This window comes from Sphaerodactylus townsendi, linkage group LG05 (assembly GCF_021028975.2).
Source record: "Sphaerodactylus townsendi isolate TG3544 linkage group LG05, MPM_Stown_v2.3, whole genome shotgun sequence".
Lineage (NCBI taxonomy): Eukaryota > Metazoa > Chordata > Lepidosauria > Squamata > Sphaerodactylidae > Sphaerodactylus > Sphaerodactylus townsendi.
This window is the reverse complement of record NC_059429.1, coordinates 134,326,410-134,341,125: the sequence shown is the minus strand read 5'-3', so window position 1 is coordinate 134,341,125 and position 14,716 is coordinate 134,326,410. Positions and strand designations below refer to the sequence as shown.

General features: G+C 46.5%; 1 protein-coding gene across 1 annotated transcript in view; it reads right to left on the bottom strand.

The window, feature by feature from the left end:
- LOC125433432 (tyrosine-protein phosphatase non-receptor type substrate 1-like) overlaps nt 1-14,716 on the bottom strand; it is a 187,445-nt gene that overhangs the window by 33,212 nt on the left and 139,517 nt on the right. Inside the window, exon 5 of the mRNA XM_048497939.1 lies at nt 11,842-12,183. Within this exon, the coding sequence (XP_048353896.1) occupies nt 11,842-12,183 (342 nt within the window). The remainder of the gene's footprint in view (nt 1-11,841; nt 12,184-14,716) is intronic.

Genomic DNA, 14,716 nt, shown 5'->3' with positions numbered 1-14,716 from the left:
TTCTATACCGCCCTCCCCCGAAGGACTCAGGGCGGTGAACAAAACAGAATTAGAGCACATAAATCAAAAGCTAAAATCCAGTAAATATTGGGTAATTTTTAGCTCTATATAAAATAACCCCATCCCATTAAAACGCAGCATTATTAAAATCACCTTGATTTTAGTAAGGCTTTGGACAAGGTGCTCCCTGATATTCTTGCCATTAAGCTAGTGAAATGTGGACGACACCATGCTACTATTAGATGGATTCATAATTGGTTGACTGACTGAACTCAAAGGGTGCTCACCAGCGTGGGACCCGCACTTAGCTAACAGGTTCCATGGTGGTGGGATTCCCAACAGTGGCATGCTGTCGCTATCACACTCCACTCCTCCAGTCCCTATTGGGCAGGGAGGTTGCTTTAGTAACCCCTTCTCGGCACTCAGAAAAAATTAGTAACCACTTCTAGAGAAGTGGTGAGAACTGGTTGGATCCCACCTCTGATGCTCTCCAAGGGCTCAACTTCATCCTGGAGAGAAGTGACTAGTGACTCAATTGAATATAGTGTCAGGATCGAGGGATGTAATTGTAGCTCTCTGTTCTGCATTGGCTAAACCTCACTTGGAATATTGTGCACAGTTCGAGAAGGATATTGACAAACTGGAATGGGTCCAGAGGATGGCAACCAAAATGGTCAAAGGTCTGGAATCCATGCCCTACAAGGAGAGATGTAGGGAGCTGGGGATGTTTAGCTTGGTGAACAGAAGTTTAAGAGCAGTGGTGGGATGCAAAAATTTTAGTAACAGGTTCCCATGGTGGTGGGATTCAACTGTGGCATAGTGCCAATGGGGCTGGGTGGGGCACAACGGGGGCGTGGCCGGGCATTCTGGGGGCAGGGCATTGCTGGGCGGGGCTGTGGCAAGGATGCAGCCGCTGCGCCAGTCCTTGGGTGGGAAACGAATGCACGCAGGCGCAGGCTGCCACACACGCCGGTGCACCTCCTGCTAGACTGCTTCAAGTTCTGTGCGCTACTGCTGAGAGGAGGGGCGTAACTAAGGCAAAAATCACGTGGCAAAATCACCCATTAGTAACCCCCTCTCGGCACACACAAATAATTAGGAACCTACTCTCGGGAACCTGTGAGAACCTGCTGGATCCCACCTCTGGTTAAGAGGTGACATGATAGCCATGTTTAGATATCTGAAGGGATGTCATGTTGGTGAGGGAGCAAGCTCGTTTTCTGCTGCTCCAGAGACTAGGACCAGGAGTCACGGGTTCAAGGTAAAGGAAAGGAGATTTAATCTAAACATTAGGAAAAACTTCCTGACCGTCAGGGTTGTTCAACAGTGGAATGCACTTCCTCGGAGTCTGGCGGAGTCTCCTTCTTTGGAAGTTTATAAAGAGAGGCTGGATGAACATTTGTCAGGAGTGCTTTGATTGTGTGTTCCTGCATGGCAGGGGGTTGGACTGGATGGCCCTTTGGGTCTCTTCCAACTCTATGATTCTATGATTCTAACCCTGCTTTAGAAGGAGAAGAGGAACTCTGAGGATGTACAGAACGTCTTGCTTTCATCACTGGGGACATTACCACCAGCTCCTTATGAATGGGGGTTTAGGGAAGAGAATGTCTGAGACATTGCCTTTGGTTCATTCTATCGTGTATGGTGGTCGCGTAGAAAGATACATAAATTTTGAATAGGGATTGAAGAAATGAAGAAGATGCTTAAACCTAACGTAGCTTTGAAACCAGAATTGTTTCCGCTGAACACAACAGAGAAAAAGTATAAAAAAATACTAAGTACTTATGATGCACAGGGTTACGGCAGCAAGACGGGTAATTGCTCAGAAATGGAAAGAACCGAAATTAGCAACGAAAGAAGAATGGGCTGAGAAATTGTTAGATTTAGCAGAAATGGGCAAATTAACAAACAGAATAAGAGGAGAAGACCCAAATGGGTGTCTTAACACCTGGAAACCGTTGCTTGCCTACCTGGTGGAATGTAAAAAAAGATTTGTTAACCGGAGGCTTCATACGTTAGACAGGAGTAGATTCAATTGTTGTAGGGATAAGACATTATTATAAGCATATCAGTACGATGACAGCAAGCGCAAGACTTAGAGAAGGAGATTAGTGCCGTCTTTGTGAAGAACTGGGAGGTCTTTGTTTGAATTTAGGGCAGAACATTTGTTAGGGTGAAAACTTAAAGTTTTGACATTGTGTTCCTTTTCTGTGGTACATTAATAAAGTTGAAGTCAGAACTGGGGGGAAAGAAGGAACGTGTACACGTTTAGCCATCTGGGTACAAAACGAAGCCCGTTTAGAAAACGCGCACCCTGCTTTTCTGCTAAATCAACAGGGCCCAAGGTGGTAAAAATGGAAGAGAGATCAGCAGCCAAACAATGTAGCATGGGAAGGATGCGGAAACCTCGTAGGACTCCTTTGAACTGTTTGCATCTTCCTCCCTTTGGGAGCAACCGCTCGGAGGCAAAGCTGTTGCGGTTCGGTAGCAATTGCAACAGCAGGAGGCCGAATGTCTTGTGAGGAAGAGGGAGGGGTGTGCCCTGCAAGATATCCGGGCTTCCCATTTGAGCCAGAAGGGATGTTGCGGGGGCAAATGGTAGCCACCACCCCTTGGCCTCTTCCTCACCTGCAGAATAATGCACTTTCAATCCACTTTCAATGCACTTGGCCGCTGGATTTTACTGTGCGGAAGAGCAAGATCCACCTGCAAACAATTGTGAAATTGGATTGAAAGTGCATTATTCTTCAGGTGCGGATGGGGCTTTTGTCTTGCATTCTGTTTAAGGGGCTTTCCCCACTGACAGAGTTGAACTGGTTTCTACCTAGGTTCGCCTCAGTGAATCCCCACTGTCACCGAGCTCAACATTGTTTTGTCTCAGTTCCCCCTCCCCCTCAGAACTGCAACATCCTTGTCACAGTTATGAACTACACTTTTCTGCCGGAACAAGATCGATACCGCTTCGAAGTTTCGAAGTGGGGAAGAATTGAAACGATACCTCATCCGTTCAACCAATCACGAGCCGCTTTTGTGGCATGCACAGAACGGGAGAGTCGTGGCGGGCATGTAACTGTAAACTGTAAAAACTGTAAAAAAAGAGAACGCTCCCGTTTCCCGCCGTAACACAAGCACCAATCACGATCGAGGAGCGAAACAGGCACCAAGATGATCCCGCCCACTTAGCTCGGTTCCAGGGGGCCAACTCAGTTGCTGTGGGGACAGTCTGGAATCACCCTCCACTGAAGGGAACTGAGTTGATCTTAGCTCCCTTCTGTAGTGGGGAAAGCCCCTAAGAGTCTTTGTGTGAATGATAATGATGGATTCCGCACAGCGTAGGTATAACGGGTTGCAGTCATCATAAAGGAACCTGTTCTCCTTTTTCCCATTCGCATGTGTGCCCTTCACCTGTTCAGGCAGCGATTGGAACCCACGGAAACAATCCGGGTTGCTTTTGCACCTTCTCACAGAGGCACTTCTCTCTCTCTTTTTAATGTCCTGCAACACATGCATAGTTGCGCAGGCATACAGAAAGGGACCCCTGCAGCCATGCCGATTGTCCCACAATCCGATTGGCTGCACCTGTGTAGCTGCGCATGTGTAAGGTTGTTGTTGTGTGTGGGTAGTCCGACCTTGGAAAGGTTCCCACCCGGAGGCTTTTGGCTTAACGCCCGGGAAGGGGAATTTCAATGCTTTGGTTATCTTGCACTTGCTTGCTTGCCTGGTGTGAAACTCTGTGTGAGATCATGCCTTAAGAGCATAAGAACATAAGAACTAGCCTGCTGGATCAGACCAGAGTCCATCTAGTCCCGCATTCTGCTACTCGCAGTGGCCCACCAGGTACCTTTGGGAGCTCACATGCAGGATGTGAAAGCAATGGCCTTCTGCTGCTGCTGCTGCTCCTGAGCACCTGTTCTGCTAAGGCATTTGCAATCTGAGATCAAGGAGGATCAAGATTGGTAGCCATAGATCGACTTCTCCTCCATAAATCTGTCCAAGCCCCTTTTAAAGCTATCCAGGTGAGTGGCCATCACCACCTCCTTTGGCAGCATATTCCAAACACCGATCACACGTTGCGTGAAGAAGTGTTTCCTTTTATTAGTCCTAATTCTCCCCCCCCCCCAGCATTTTCAATGAATGCCCCCTGATTCTAGTATTGTGAGAAAGAGAGAAAAATGTCTCTCTGTCCACATTTTCTACCCCAGGCATCATTTTATAGACTTCAATCATCTCCCCCCTCGGTTATACTCTTTTGGCGGGAGCCTGTCTGTTGCCCTGTATAAGCGTTTAATCGAGATCTGGGTTTCAGTTCTCGCATTGCCTGTCTCTGACTAAGAATGCCAGCTCAGTAAAGAACTTAACACGGTTGCTTTTGACTGGACTTTACTGGTTCGTTACAGCGTGTGCAACACACAGAAGGAAAAAGAAAGAAAAGGGACCCCTCTGCAACCGCCAGGCAATAACGAATGTGTTGCTGTAGATCGGTCATACTCACTGACATGGGGAAAAAAACATGTTTGGGGGACTTTGTATCCTGTGGGGCCCTCAGGGTGACCTGCACAGAATGGCAGGTGAGTTAGAGGAACCTAAAATGAACAGGTGGAAAGGAGAATAATAAAGTGTCTCCAGCCCGTGGTGTTTGTGTGGGAATGCCGCCAACCCAGGATTGTGCCAAAAGATCTCTGGTTTAGCGATTTTCGAGAATCCTGGATTCAGGGGAACAAAATGGGTCAAACTTATTTTGGGAATGGGACTGTGCAAAGTACCACCCTCCCTCCCCCAGTGGTGGGATCCAAAAAGTTTAGTAACAGGTTCCCATGGGGGTGGGATTCAAACAGGGGCGTAGCGCCAATGGGGCTGGGCGGGGCACGACGGGGGCGTGGCCGGGCATTCCGGGGGCGGGGCGTTAATAATTTCTCTGTTACTGTAAAAAAACTCTTCCTGTAAAAAAAAGTTCCTAATTTCCAGCTGGTATCTTTCTGTCCATAAACTCATTATAGCAAGTCCGATCGTCTACTACCAACAGAAACAACTACTTCTCCTCTAATTGACTGCCTGTCCAATACTTAATACTTTCAAATACTTAATTTTGTTTCTAGAAATCAAAAGAAGGATTCTTTCCTTAAACATGGAACTTTGCCATATTACTATAACATGTTTTTAAAACAGCCCAACAGGGAGAATGATCCCGTTTTCTACCTTCGCTAACCAGCCACATAGGAAACAACAGGACTTCATGATTTTTGGACCTAATGGAATTTCTAATGGAAAAGCAGACCCAATTAGTAACCCCCTCTCGGCACACACAAATAATCAGTAACCCACTCTCGGGAACTGGTGAGAACCTGCTGGATCCCACCTCTGCCCCGCCCCACCCTACTGATGGTTTATATAATGTCTTACACCCATTCGATTTGTGTAGAATCCACCAATACCGCAGTGGTTGCTAAACGGACCACAATGTTGTGGGACGGGGCGATTCCTCCTTGGGGGAAACTGGAGCTTTTCAGAACAGTCCAAAAGCTACATTATCCGAGGGACAGATCTTATATTTTTGGACAATATTTCCACTCCACCTTTCTGCCCTCACAAAGACCACCCAATAAAACAGACGTGAGACAACGATTTTTTTGAAACCACTGAAATTAACCACCCTCAAACGCATCGCTAAAGCCAGAGCTAAAATACATACAGAAACACTGAAAAGGGAATTCAAACACTGAGTGGGAAGGAAGAACCCCTGAGGGAAAGGCAAAGCAAACAAAAAATTCTTCCCCCAATTGGGGGATGATGGTAGCAGAAGGAGACAGACTCGTCTCTCGAGGGAAACAGATTCAAGAAGGCCCGTCTCTTGAGTTGCCACCTGTCTAATCTCAAAAGGGAGGTCTACCCAAGCAGGGAGAATTTAGAGGTTAGAAATGTTCATGAGGGAGTAGTAGTAGTAGCAGAAGTAGCAGAAGTAGCAGAAGTAGTAGTAGTAGTAGTAGTAATAGTAGTAGTGGTAGTAGTAGTAGTAGTAGTAGTAGTAGTAGTGGTAGTAGTAGTAGTAGTAGTAGTAGTAGTAGAAGAAGAAGAAGAAGAAGAAGAAGAAGAAGAAGAGGAGGAGGAGGAGGAGTTTGGATTTCTATCCCCCCTTTCTCTCCTGCAGGAGACTCAAAGGGGCTGACAATCTCCTTGCCCTTCCCCCCTCACAACAAACACCCTGTGAGGTGGGTGGGGCTGAGAGAGCTCCGAGAAGCTGTGACTAGCCCAAGGTCACCTAGCTGGCTTGTGTAGGAGTGTACAGGCTAATCTGAATTAGCCAGATAAGCCTCCACAGCTCAGGCGGCAGAGCGGGGAATCAAACCCGGTTCCTCCAGATTAGATACACGAGCTCTTAACCTCCTACGCCACTGCTGCTCCTTAGTAGTAGTAGTAGTAGTAGAAGAAGAAGAAGAAGAAGTAGAAGTAGTAGTAGTAGTAGAAGAAGAAGAAGAGAAGGAGGAGGGGAAGAAGAAGAAGAAGAAGAAGAAGAAGAAGAAGAGAGAAAGGAGGAGAAGGAGTAGTAGTAGTAGTAGTTTTGATTTATACCCCACCTTTCTCTGCTGTAAGTAGACTCAAGGTGGCTGACAAGCTCCTTTCCCTTCCTCTCCCCACAACAGACACCTTGTGAGGCAGGCGGGTCAGAGAGAACTGTGACTAGCCCAAGGTCACCCATCCAATGTTCCTTTAGGCCTTGGAAAAGGGAAGGCAGAATATAAATATAAGAAATAAATAAAATGCTGGTTCCAAACCATATATGGGTGTCCAAAGGTGCTGCAGGGCATGCGTGGTTAAGAGTGGTGGACTCCAATCTGGAGAACCAGGTTTGATTCCCCACTCCTCTACTTGAGTGGCAGAGGCTTATCTGGTGAACCAGGTGCGTTTCCACACTCCTACATTCCTGTTGGGTGACCTTGGGCTAGTCACAGTTCTCTCAGAACTCTCTCAGCCCCACCTACCTCACAAGGTTGTTGTGGGAAGGGAAAAGAGCTTATAAGCCACCTTGAGTCTCCATACAGGAGAGAAAGGTGGGGTATAAATCCAAACTCTTCTTCTTCTTCTACCCCTATACTAAGGGAATTGTATTTGTTCTTGTATGCACATATATATAAGTATACAGCGAAATAAATAAACGATAAAAATGAAATGTATGGCTTGCTCCTTAACAACAGGTATATTTTCCTTGCTATGCTTCCATTTCATAAAATGGGTCAGTGTTTTTATTAAAGAATCTTATATAAAGCCGTGGTGCGACCGCACTTGGAGTCCTGTGTTCAGTTCTGGTCGCCACATCTCAAAAAGGATATCAAAGAGATATAAAAAGTGCAGAGAAGGGCAATGAGGATGAATGAGGGACTGGAGCACCTTCCTTATGAGGAGAGGCTGCAGCGTTTGGGACTCTTTAGTTTGGAGAGGAGACATCTGAGGGGGGATATGATTGAAGTCTATAAAATTATGCATGGGGTAGAAAATGTTGACAGAGAGACATTTTTCTCTCTTTCTCACAATACTAGAACCAGGGGGCATCCATTGAAAATGCTGGGGGGAAGAATTAGGACTAATAAAAGGAAACACTTCTTCACGCAACGTGTGATTGGTGTTTGGAATATGCTGCCACAGGAGGGGGTGATGGCCACTCACCTGGATAGCTTTAAAAGGGCCTTGGATAGATTTATGGAGGAGAAGTCAATCTCTGGCTACCAATCTTGATCCTCCTTGATCTGAGATTGCAAATGCCTTAGCAGACCAGGTGCTCGGGAGCAACAGCAGCAGAAGGCCATTGCTTTCACCTCCTGCAGGTGAGCTCCCCAAGGCAACTGGTGGGCCACTGCGAGTAGGAGAGTGCTGGACTAGATGGACTCTGGTCTGATCCAGCCAGGCTCTTTCTTTTGGTCTTAATCTATGATTCTATGAATATGAATTTTATTATTGGAGACAGCAAACTTATCTAAACGTTTTTTGCTTTTCCGTGTTACTACTTCTGATCCATCTCTGGACGCCAGAATCTCAGTGTAAGAAACTGCAATTCTTACATACGTTGCAGCGGTGGAGAAAAAGGACAAAACGAAGAAAACAAAACAAAAAGGTCAACCAGGCATCTTCTGTGTAAAAAAACCTTGTTCCAATTTTGTTGCTTCTCTGTTGTGATCCTTCACTTTTTCCTGATCTTAAGAAATTCTCAAAAACTGCCCTGGAGGGATATTCTCTTTTATGTAATGAGAATATCGACTTTGAAAACATAAACACGTGTTACAACCTGCAGGCTTTCAATACGGTGCCCGTCTGAAAGCTCTCTCTGTCTTTTTAACAGCCTCAATATCCAAATAGTTTATGGAAGTTTCATTTAATTTCAGGATTTCAGCGTATCAGCCAAACAAACGAAGAACAGAAAGCCACGCAGAAACCATCCATATTTCACCGCAGTTTGACAGCGCATCATGAATAAGCAACATTCATAGAAGAAGAAAAAAATTCTCATCAAAGACCCCGATATACATATTTGCTACTTCTGGCACCCAGAGCAAAGGTTTCCATAGCTCCCTCTCTAATTGGCCAAGAAAATGTGCAATAAAAAGAAAAATAATTGCAGCAAAAGGCACTGTCAGTCAGTTCTGATAAGAAATGCATACGATTGTGCCTTTTTATTTAAGATTCCCTGAATAGTTTCCAACATTTCTTTTTCTGGGATGCCAGAACACAGGCAGCCTCTTTTCGAAGTAACCAACAACGCTGTTATCTTTGTCTGTGTCCAATTCTCCTCCTTGATTTCTAAAATCTGTAGAATCTTTCATGGCCTAGAATGAAAGAGGATCTAACACGCTTAGGAGTGGATTCGATGAACACAGGAATGCCGAGGAGATGTTTATGAGTTTTGCGAACTGGAGTACCTTCCTTATGAGGAGAGGCTGCAGCGTTTGGGACTCTTTAGTTTGGAGAGAAGGCGTCTGAGGGGGGATATGATTGAAGTCTATAAAATTATGCCTGGGGTAGAAAATGTGGACAGAGAGAAATTTTTCTCTCTTTCTCACAATACTAGAACCGGGGGGCATCCATTGAAAATGCTGGGGGGAAGAATTAGGACTAATAAAAGGAAACACTTCTTCACACAACAGGTGATTGGTGTTTGGAATATGCTGCCACAGGAGGTGGTGGTGGCCACTCACCTGGATAGCTTTAAAAGGGGCTTGGACAGATTTATGGAGGAGAAGTCGATCTGTGGCTACCAATCTTGATCCTCCTTGATCTGAGATTGCAAATGCCTCAGCAGACCAGGTGCTCGGGAGCAGCAGCAGCAGCAGAAGGCCACTGCTTTCACATCCTGCACGTGAGCTCCCAAAGGCACCTGGTGGGCCACTGCGAGTAGCAGAGTGCTGGACTAGATGGACTCTGGTCTGATCCAGCTGGCTTGTTCTTATGTTCTTACCTTGTTTCCCCTAATATAAGACATCCCCGAAAAATAAGACATAGTAGAGGTTTTGCTGAAGTGCGAAATATAAGGCATCCCCCGAAAGTAAGACATAGCAAAGTTTTTGTTTGGAAGCATGCCCGACGAACAGAACACAGAAAAATAAGACATCTCCTGAAAATAAGACATAGCGCATCTTTGGGAGCAAAAATTAATATAAGACACTGTCTTATATTCGGGGAAACACGGTATGTTCTTATGAAGAGTGTATCATGCATTTTTTAAAGAGCCAATTCAATTATTACACGCAGGCTATTGGATTATGTATAAATGGTAAAGTGCACATTTCGGCTGCTCGCACCGATGTCGAAATTTCGCTCGACAAAGGTATTATCGAAATGTGACAGGAGTGCCATTTTTGTGCCCCCCCCCCGTCTACGGACACGACTCCGCCTCCCCTTCCGCCAAGGGCATTTTGGCATCAGATTCTAAGCCACAAATCCGTCACCGTAATGCGCTACACAAAGAGGGAGAGGGTTAAGAGAACTGCATCGCGTTGAAAAGAACAGCATGAAGGAACCACACACTTTAAAAGCGGCAGGAGCAGGGCCGGCTGTGTGATGAGGTGAGGCGAGGTGGTGGCTTTGGGCAGCAGATTTTAGGGGGGGGGGGAAGCCTCTGCCTCCCCCTGGCCTTGCCGAAACCTCATCTTGCCCCTTCCCCAGCCCCTGTGCTGCAGCAGCTAACATGCTACGACCCCTGAGAAATTGTGAAGCTGTAAATGCTCAAAAGAGCTTCCCAATGTATTTATTTATTTTTATTCTGCTCCTATGCTGCCCTTCCCTTCAAGGGCTCAGGGCAGGTTCCATCATGTAGTAAACAATAAAATAATACGTTAAGTAACAATTACGAACCCCAAATGGCGGCTAAAAACATCCATCCATCCATCCATCCATCCATCCATCCATCCATCCATCCATCCATCCATCCATCCATCCATCCATCCATCCATCCATCCATCCATCCATCCATCCATCCATCCATCCATCCATCCATCCATCTATTAGCATCTCTCTCTCTCTCTCTCTCTCTCTCTCTCTTTCTCTTTCTTTCTTTCTTTCTTTCTTTCTTTCTTTCTTTCTTTCTTTCTTTCTTTCTTTCTTTCTTTCTTTCTTTCTTTCTTTATTTATTTATTTATTTATTTATTTATTTATTTATTTATGGGATTTTTATACCGCCCAACCTCCGGAGGGCTCTGGGCGGTGCACAACACAGATTCTACATGCAATATATACAGACAAAAAACGCATTAAATTAGAATAATTTAAATTTAAATTTAAGAATTTAAGAAATTTAATCTTAATACAACTAAAAAATTGCAACTTAGTTGCCTCCTGTATGCACAGGAAAAGTCAAAAGCATATCCCATAGCTGGCATGTTTCCATTTAAATAGCTATTTCTTCCATTTGGTTGGTAAAAACCCATAGGGTGGTGGAACAGGTCTGTTGAAGAGTCTGGATCTCATCAGACAGAGCGATCCACCAGACCGGGGACCGGGCCGTGAACACCCTGAGCCTGGCCGAGCCAACCGAATATCTTTTGGGCCAGGGATCACCAGCCGGTTATTTGCTGAGTGCAGCATAATTCGAGGGATATATTGGGAGAGATGGTCCCACAGATACGGCTGCCCCAGACAATTCTGATAGGATGCCCTATGGAGAATATTCATTCATTCATTTATTTATTTATATTTATATACCGCCCTCCCCAAAGGCTCAGGGCGGTGTCCATCAAAACACTAAAACAATTTAAAACATCAAATACACAATTTACAATAAAATATTATATAAAATACTAACTACAGATGGCTGTATTATACTATAAAATACTAAACAACCCCTCCTTCCCCCTTTATGTACCCACGGGAGGCCAGATGTTCTAATGGTGGAGTTGACATCATCCCGGCTGGCCAAACGCCTGGTGGAACAGGTCCGTTTTACAGGCCCTGCGGAAACTTTGTAAGTCCCACCGGGCCCTGATCTCACCTGGGAAGCCTGTTCCACCAGGTAAGCTGAGGCCAGGAAGTCGTGAAAAGCCCTGGCCCTTGTAGAGGCCAGCCGGATCGCCTTGGGGCCAGGGATCACCAGTAGGTCCGCCTCCGATGAGTGGAGGGGCCTAGAAAGGCGGTATAGGGAGAGACGGTCCCTCAGATAAGCAGGGCCAAGGCCACGAATGGCTTTGAAGGTCAATACCAAAACTGTAAACATGACCCGGTACTCGATTGGCAGACAGTGCAGTTGGTATAGGACCGGCGTAATCTGGTCCCTAGCTGTTGAGGCTAGCGAAGGGTTGTTAAAGCACCAAACAGAAGCGGAAAAAGGGTAACAAAGACCGGCAAACAACCGGACCAACTCACCTGCTCCCCCCGAATAGGTGAGTCCCTTTCCTTCTCTGTGTATTTTCAGGGTTACGTTTACAGGATCCAGAGGCTGAGAATTGCGCACAGCGTAGCAGGAAAATACGGAGTGGTTCCTTCCCTCCGTCGCATTTATTTCTAGGATACTCCTCATGGAGAACGTCCCGTCGTAATCCTGGGTCGTGGACTCAGCCATGGGAAGATCCGTCTCGCTGCCGTTCTCTCTCCAGGCCAGACCGGTGTCGTTGGGATAAAACCCCTTCGCGCTGCAGGTGATGGTCACCAACTCGTTCACCACGGCCTCAATCAGCTGACCGGGTTCCACCGACATCTTGGGCGTGACTGGTCAAAGGGAGCCAGATAAAACCAGCATCAAGGAAACAAAATTTCTATTTGGAAAGTCCTCACAGAGCCCTTTTGAGGACATTACATGCATTAATCACACAACATAGCTTGGCCTTAAAACTGCAATTGATCCTTACCAGAGGCCCCTTCCGCACACGCAAAATAATGCATTTTCAAACCACTTTCACAACTTGGGTGCTGTGTGGTTTCCGGGCTGTATGGCCGTGTTCTAGCAGCATTCTCTCCTGACGTTTCGCCTGCATCTGTGGCTGGCATCTTCAGAGGATCCTCTGGCATCTTCAGAGGATCTCTGGCACCACAGATGCCAGCCACAGATGCAGGCGAAACGTCAGGAAAAAATGCTACTGGAACATGGCCACACAGCCCGGAAACCACACAGCACCCAAGTGATTCCGGCCGTGAAAGCCTTCGACAATACACTTTCACAACTGTTTGCAAGTGGATTTTGCCATTCCGCACAGCTTCAAAGAGCACTGAAAGCAGTTTGAAAGTGCATTATTCTGCATGTGCGGAATGAGCCCGAGGAATCTCTGCACGCTGCAAACCCAGAGAAAATCCTTTGACCCCCCAAACCCTTCACCTGACTCTGGACAACAAGCTAGAGCTAAAGAAAGATCATTCAGCAGTCCAAGTAATCCAGTTCTCCACAACAGAGATTCTCAGAGTTGTGCTTCAGTATATTTCTCCACCTAGTTGAGATGGAATGGAAAACCAGCCCATGCATTCCAACTGTGAAGCTGAATCGCTGGCCTGCTGTGCACGTCTGGTCTCTTCGGGTCAAGCGTACGAGGGTCAGATCCTCAATTGCGCAGGTGTTACCCCAATTTTCAGAACTCACGACCTCACAGACTTGAGAAGCCCCACAGTTTCAGGGAAGCCCGGTGCAAGCGTGAGCCCCACTCACGGGGTCGAAAGTGCTATCAGTCAGACCAGGACAGGGACCTTTGAAATGCGCTCAGTTGATAGTTCCGGCTGGGAGATGTCCAACTCCCAATGCATGGCAGCTGTGAAAAAGGCAAACTCTATGCTGGGGATCATTAGGAAAGGAATTGATAATAAAACTGCAAGGATTGAGTCCATGCCCTGATATAGCACAGCAGGTAGGTGCTGATCAAGCACTTGGAGTACTGTGTCCAGTTCTGGTCGCCGCATCTCAAAAAGGATATTGAAGAGAGAGAAAAAGTGCAGAGAAGGGCAACGAGGATGATTGAGGGACTGGAGCACCTTCCTGATGAGGAGAGGCTGCAGCGTTTGGGACTCTTTAGTTTGGAGAGGAGACGGCTGAGGGGGGAGATGATTGAAGTCTATAAAATTCTGCCTGGGGTAGAAAATGTGGACAGAGAGAAATTTTTCTCTCTTTCTCACAATACTAGAACCAGGGGGCATCCATTGAAAATGCTGGGGGGAAGAATTAGGATGAATAAAAGGAAACACTTCTTCACGCAACGTGTGATGGGTGTTTGGAATATGCTGCCCCAGGAAGTGGTGATGGCCACTAACCTGGACAGCTTTAAAAGGGGCTTGGACAGATTGATGGAGGAGAAGTCGATTTATGGCTACCAATCTTGATCCTCCTTGATCTCAGATTGCAAGTGCCTTAGCAGACCAGGTGCTCGGGAGCAGCAGCAGCAGCAGAAGGCCATTGCCTTCACCTCCTGCACGTGAGCTCCCAAAGGCACCTGGTGGGCCACTGCGAGTAGCAGAGTGCTGGACTAGATGGACTCTGGTCTGATCCAGCTGGCTTGTTCTTATGTTCTTATGACTTTCCCCTGCCTGCGCAGGGAAAGCAGAGCAGAGGCGGAGGCGTTTTGCTTCCCTTCCGCCTTCCTCACCTACGCAGGAGCAGTTTTGCCAGCATTTCCGGGGGTTGATTGGGCCCCCTTTTGTTTTTAATTGGAACACTTTTGATCTATTTTAGAAGCAATCAATTGAGGAGAGAACTTTTTAAAAAAAATAAATCAGAAACAGGTGCTAACAACCACAGGAACCTGGAAATGGGAGAAGTGGTGAGAGCAAAATGGCGGCTAAGCTCAGGGGAAGCTTCGTAGCACCACCTCGCATGTAAACAAGGAAACCCGGAGGGACCTCACCGTGAAGCACACAGCTGCGCCGAAAAGTGTAAGTGCGCAAAAGGCCTCCGTCTTGCCCTTTCAACCCCATGCCCTTTTCAACTCTTCCAAAGGCTCATTCTGCACATGCAGAATAATGCACTTTCAAACTGCTTTCAGTGCTCTTTGAAGCTGTGCGGAATAGCAAAATCCACTTGCAGACAGTTGTGAAAGTGGTTTGAAAACGCATTATTTTGCGTGTGCGGAAGGGGCCCAAAAGTCATGGCTTGCTTTTGAGAAAATAAAAATTTCCTAACTGGATCTGGCCTCCTCTGTCCAGGCCAGACGCCAGCCGTGCGCCTGACATTTTGCAAAGCTGGATTGTTCGGGAAGGCACGTTTATAAGGAAAACAGAAATAAGAAAACAGACTAATTCACGAAAATGCATGCCTTTCTCTTGG